The sequence below is a fragment of the Lucilia sericata genome, unplaced genomic scaffold (genome assembly GCF_015586225.1).
Source record: "Lucilia sericata isolate MDLA Ls3-8-SP2 unplaced genomic scaffold, ASM1558622v1 Contig000865F_arrow, whole genome shotgun sequence".
NCBI classification, from domain to species: domain Eukaryota; kingdom Metazoa; phylum Arthropoda; class Insecta; order Diptera; family Calliphoridae; genus Lucilia; species Lucilia sericata.
In genome coordinates this window covers 28,354-35,000 of record NW_023994856.1, presented here as the reverse complement: position 1 = coordinate 35,000, position 6,647 = coordinate 28,354, and the positions used below count along the sequence as shown (strand labels likewise).

General features: G+C 26.0%; 1 protein-coding gene across 5 annotated transcripts in view; it reads left to right on the top strand.

Annotated features, from left to right (window-relative positions):
- The window catches only part of LOC119608658 (A disintegrin and metalloproteinase with thrombospondin motifs 9), a 185,412-nt gene that overhangs the window by 160,419 nt on the left and 18,346 nt on the right, over nt 1-6,647 (top strand). For all 5 annotated transcript variants that reach the window (XM_037963162.1, XM_037963160.1, XM_037963161.1 and 2 more), the window contains one exon: nt 6,208-6,646. In XM_037963162.1, coding sequence (XP_037819090.1) covers nt 6,208-6,646 — 439 coding nt within the window. The remainder of the gene's footprint in view (nt 1-6,207; nt 6,647) is intronic.

The window sequence follows — 6,647 nt, the reverse complement described above, 5'->3', positions numbered from 1 at the left end:
ACACATACTTTTCCTAACACCCTTGGGACATTATAGAACAAAATTAAAATTTTTAATAAACATATGAAAAATATTTACAATATTGTTAATACATAATTAAATAATTATTAAATATTTTCTTAACAGAAAATTAACACCACCTAGTGGTGTTAACAATTTCCATAATTAAGTGATACAAGAATAAATAAATAAATATTTAAAAATTGAATTTTAATTATTGTTTATTTATAAAAATCTTTTGACAAGCAATTAAAAACAACCAATAGAGAAATCAATCAAAACTTTGTTTTAACAACTGTGAGTAAATACCAACAATAATAATTATGAATACATAATTATCTCACTGTAATTAAAAACTAATTATACGATATTTTGATTTTGTTTTGCCTTTTTAACTAAACACCCCAGAGGGTTTAGAAACAACAATTCGCGCCATAGTAGGGAAAAAGAGCTAAATACTAAAATTACACAAAAAATTAATTTAATAACAAATACAACAAACAGTTGTTGCTCTTTTATTACCTTGTAAAACAACAATGTCATTCAACAAAATCAAAACAATTCATAGACTTACACGTACTTAGAGATATTAGATCGGTAATAGGCCTAGACAGGTTAAACGTATAACTATTTAAAGCGTATGTACCTATGTATATACATGTATGTATGTATTTACTCTTAATTACTTTACGTGGAGTAAGTACTCATACATTGTAACACACAAACTGTGAGTACATGTATGAAGGTGTGAATGTAAACTGCCTACCGAGCGAAATAAAATGATAACGATCAGTGAGAAATATAAAAGAATAATAAACCGACAATCGGTTAGTGTTAAATACGAGTAAAAAAAATTGGACCACCAACGAAATTCACTCATTCAATATGAATGTTTTTTTTAATCTAATAATGGACTCGTAAAAAAGCGTTATAAATACTTTTAACGCATTAATTTAGCATCAATTGTTATGAACCGCTAAATATGAATATTTTTAATGTTGTTGTTATTTTTTTAAAAAATAAACATTTTCGTGCTGTTTGTTATTTACATGCTAATTAGTTGGAACCACGTGTAGGGCTGTATTTGCATAAAAGACAAAGATTTCAAAATTGGTTATTCAAATCAAAGGTTTATGTATAAGTTAAGGAAAATACACATATATTAACAACAATATCTTATCTAAAACTTCGATATTTTTATTTTCCATTTTTAGAAAAATTTCGATAAGTTTGCTTTTCATAGAAATTTTTTATGAATTTTCTGTTTTATAAAACATTTTCCATAATTTTTCTTTTTATAGAAAATTTTCGATAAATTTTCTTTTTATAGAAAATTTTCGATAAATTTTCTTTTTATGGAAAATTTCGATAAATTTCTTTTTATAGAAAATTTTCGATAAATTTTCTTTTTATAGAAAATTTTCGATAAATTTTCTTTTTATAGAAAATTTTCGATAAATTTTCTTTTTATAGAAAATTTTCGATAAATTTTCTTTTTATAGAAAATTTTCGATAAATTTTCTTTTTATAGAAAATTTTCGATAAAAATTTCCTTTATAGAAAATTTTCGATAAAATATTTCGTTTTATAGGAAATTTTCGATAAAAATTTTCGTTTTATAGGAAATTTTCGATAAAAATTTTCGTTTTACAGGAAATTTTCGATAAAAATTTTCGTTTTATAGGAAATTTTCGATAAAAATTTTCGTTTTATAGGAAATTTTCGATAAAAATTTTCGTTTTATAGGAAATTTTCGATAAAAATTTTCGTTTTATAGGAAATTTTCGATAAAAATTTTCGTTTTATAGGAAATTTTCGATAAAAATTTTCGTTTTATAGAAAATTTTCGATAAATTTTCGTTTTATATAGAAAATTTTCGATATATGTATTTTCTTTTTATAGAAAATTTTCTATAAATTTTAATTTTAAAGATAATTTTCGATAAATTTTTTTATATAAAATTTTCGATATATTTTCTTTTTATGGAAAATTTTCGATATATGTGTTTTCTTTTTATAGAAAATTTTCGATAAATTTTCTTTTTATAGAAAAATTTCGATATATGTATTTTCTTTTTATAGACAATTTTCTATTAATTTTCGATAAATTTTAATTTTAAAGATAATTTTCGATAAATTTTAATTTAAAGATAATTTTCGATAAATTTTAATTTTAAAGATAATTTTCGATTAATTTTAATTTTAAAGATAATTTTCGATAAATTTTTTTATATAAAATTTTCGATATATTTTCTTTTATAGAAAATTTTCGATAAAAATTTTCTTTTTATAGAAAATTTTCGATAAACATTTTCTTTTTATAGAAAATTTTCGATAAACATTTTCTTTTTATAGAAAATTTTCGATAAACATTTTCTTTTTATAGAACATTTTTGATAAATTTTTTTTTTATAGAAAATTTTCGATAAATTTTCTTCTTATAGAAAATTTTCGATAAATTTTCTTTTTATAGAAAATTTTCGATTAATTTTAATTTTAAAGAAAATTTTCGATAAAAATTTTCTTTTTGTAGAAAAAAATTTATAGAAAATTTTCGATAAATTTTCTTTTTATAGAAAGCTTTTGTTAAATTTTCTTTATTTAAAAAAAATCTTGATAGAATTTCTTTTATAGAAAATTTTCGATAAATTTTGTTTTTAAAAGAAAATGTTGTATAAATTTTCTTTTTATAAAAGATTTTCATTTTATAGAAAATTTTCGATAAATTTTCTTCTTATAAAAAATTATTGATAAATGTTTGTTAAATTTTCTTTTTGTAGAAAATTTTTGTTAAATTTTCTTTATTTAAAACAATTTTTGATATAATTTCTTTTATAGAAAATTTTCGATAAATTTTGTTTTAAACGAAAATGTTTCATAAATTTTCTTTTTATAGAAAAAATGTCGATAAATTTTCATTTTATAAGAAATTTTCCATAAAATTTCTTTTTATAGACAATTTTCGAAAAAAATTTCTTTAAAGTTAAATACTCTTAAATTTTATAAATTTCAAACCTCTAAACCTGTCTTTGTTGTTTCAAATATGTTATAATAAAAAACATGATTCACTTAAATTTCAAACAATTAAAAATTTATGTTTAACCTGAACAAAGTAATGTATTCTTGATAACAATTAAACTGACCCGTGATTAATAATAATTTCACCCAAAAAAAAAAAAAAAAAATATTGTATTGAAATTCATAATTAAGGCTTTATTAATCCAAAACCACTTTCGGAATACAACACATACTCAGCAATTAATTAATTCTAGGAAAATCTTTAAATAAAATTTATCATCAGCAAGAATTTATAAAAAAGCAAAACTAGACGTAATACACTTTCTATAAAAAATTATTGATATAAAATGAAAGTCATTTAAAAATTTATAGAATTTCAGAATTTATAGAATTTCATTAATAACTATATATCTATCAACTCGTGCCAGTTATTTATATTCTTTATATTTTATGTGAATTTTTATTTCTTCTGAAACTGATTAATGAGTTGGTTTTTTGATTAAAAATTAACTAAATGCATAATTTATTAATTATTAACAACTTTTTTTGTTTTTATTAAAAAGAGAAATTTCTTATTGTTTTAAAGATTTACCCCTGTATTCATAAACGCCTAATAAAGTTATTGATGGTTTATTATATGAATGTTGTATGGAGAAGGTGCTTAATAAACCATAAATAAGATATTAATATCTTAAATATATCAAATTGAAATATGATATCGTATATATTTGTTAATAATTTCAAGAATATTTCTGTTAATAATTAACAATGATTTTACAATTTTGCTGGTTATTACCCTTAAGCTATTTGCTCAGTGGGTAATTTTTATATGATAATGTCATGACCTTTTAGTGTTTGAATTTGTTTTTAAATATTGAATTAAATTTTCTAAGTTTTATAACAATTTAAAAAGTAAACGTTAAATACTTTAAATTGACTAACAGTTATCTGAGACAGTTCGTCTCCGATTTCAGTTTAAAGTAAAAGTTTATACTAAATTTCAAATACTCTAGGTTGAATAACTGTTATTTTAGAAAGTCCATCTTCGATTTTAGTTTAAAGCAAAAGTTTAAATTTTTATAAAAAATAGAAAGCTAAACCATTGTTAAACTTTAGATAACAAACGTTTAAACTATAAACTATACAGAAGTCGAGTGAACAGACGCTTTTGGTCTATTTAAGGGTGAGCTAGAGACGACTTCCCATCGCCCCTTTATGTTTCGCAGGAACAAGCAATTGTCAATTTTTGTATATGGTTACGATGCTCTAGGAATACGCATTTTGCTCGAGAGATTTTGAGATATCAAATCTCTGACTCTAATCTCAGACTTCTAACTCTTGAGATCAAAAAACATCTCTTCCGTTTACATCCGCGCAAAGACGTAATCTGTAGACCCGAAAACATCCGGAACATTTATTATAGGTATACGGGTAGGTAAGCCCATGTAACCCCTTCTAACAACGAAACCCAGACCTACCGGCTACAGATTGTCTTGGTACCAGATGAGATAGGTTTTATGGATCGATCCTAGATCAAATTATTCCAAGGAAAGACAGAGAATACACTACCAGTTTATAGTCCCGGTAGGCAAGAGGTACACCTATTTTATTCCGGAATTCCCTGAGAAGGTGTAAACAATACATTTAAGGGACCTCTACAATAACCGGGAAAAGACAAAGTCTGAAGATCTGTCGGTATCACATAAGAGAGGTTTTCTGGTTCGACCCCAGGTAAAATTATTACACGGAAAGGCCGAGTATATATTTGACAATACTAGTTTTTAACTAGTCTTTATGGATCGATCCTAGTTTTATGGATCGATCCTAGATCAAGTTATTCCAAAGAAATACAGAGGATACATTTGACACTACCAGTTTATAGTCCCGGTAGACAAGAAGTACATCTATTTTATTTCGGAATTGCAATCCCACTAAGATGGGGTAAGTTCATCGAGGTAAGTAAATGCCCTGGGGGCGGTGTAAACTATACATTTAAGGGACCTCTACAATAACTGGGACAAGACAAAATCCGCATCTCTACCGTGGTACCACATACGAAAGGTTTTCTGGTTCGACCCCAGGTCAAATTACTACACGGAAAGGCCGAGTATACATTTGACAATACTAGTTTATAACTACGACAGACTAAAGGTACTAATAGCACCTATTTTACTCCAGAATTGCAATCTCACCAAGATGGGAAACTTTCATCTAGGTAACAAGCAGAGGTGTAAACTATATACATAATAATGGGACCTCTCCAATAACCGGGACAAGACAAATTCCGAAGCTACCGGTTCCCGTGGTACCAGATAATATATGTTTTCTGGTTCGACCCCATGTCAAATTATTCTAAGGAAAGGACGAAGATACATTTGACACCACCAGCCCTTACTTAGTCCCGGCAGACTAGAAGTACTGGTAGCACCTCTTTTACTCCGGAATTGAAATCTCACAAAGATGCGAGATTTTCATCGAGGTAACAAGCCCTGGAGGTCGGGTTAAACTATACAAATAGTCTTAGTATAACCAAATGCATATTTTTAAAACACTTTTGCTTTCATAATAAAAAAATATTATAGGCATTGATAATGATGAGTAAATTTATGAATTGATAATTTCATATAACAACATCTGTATAAGTAGTTTGATGACTCAGTGAAGAGTTTAATATGATAATGGAAAATCCTTAGATTTTAAACCATAAAAGAAATGTGCAATTTGCATATTAACTGAGAGAGAGGTATAAATACAATGTTACAGTTCTATAAAAACTTTATTTGAAAACATTCGAGTCTGTGAAGTAGAACAAACAATTTAATAATAATAAAAACATAATGCAGGAAAAAATTTATTATGATAAGGTAATAATTTGTTTAAATAAGGTTTAATATATAGAACCTAAAACTGTCTAAGGACTAGACACCCACGTCGACCTAATTTAAGGACAATGACTGTTAATTCTAAGATTGACATCTAACCAAAGAAAAGTTGCGCAATTTCCCAAATTATACGGCGGCTACTTCAAAGTCGTTTAAAGTTGATTTAGCGCCGTCAGCTTTCAAAATATGACGGCGGCTTAGTTAGTTGCCAGCTATTCATATTAAGTTTTAGCTTAGAACTAATATTTAATTACAAATCTTTGTAACTTTTTAATAATTTATTTATTCTCTTTTATTCTCATTCCAGCTCGTCTTAAAGAAAACTTGTGAATGGTGGTTTTATAAAAATAAATGCAGCAACATGTCGACGCATTGGAAACAAAACGCATTTTTAATACTTGCCACCTGCATTTTAATATTTTTGGGTTTAATCATATTTTTCTCGCTGCCCGTTAATGATTCAACGAAATCTCATACACTAACAGAGTTGCCAGCCATACAAACAACTAATAATCATCATCTTAGCCCTCAACATAATTGGACAACAATAACAACGACGACAACAACAACAGCGATAGCGCCGATAATAACAAGTAGCACGAGTACGAGTAGTAGCGATAATAGAAATATTAATGACGATCATGATTATGGTGGGAATAGTGATGATCGTTTATTTGACATCACTGAAATCACCACTTATACAAATCATACATTTGAGGGCGATGATGATTGGATTATAGAAGATGG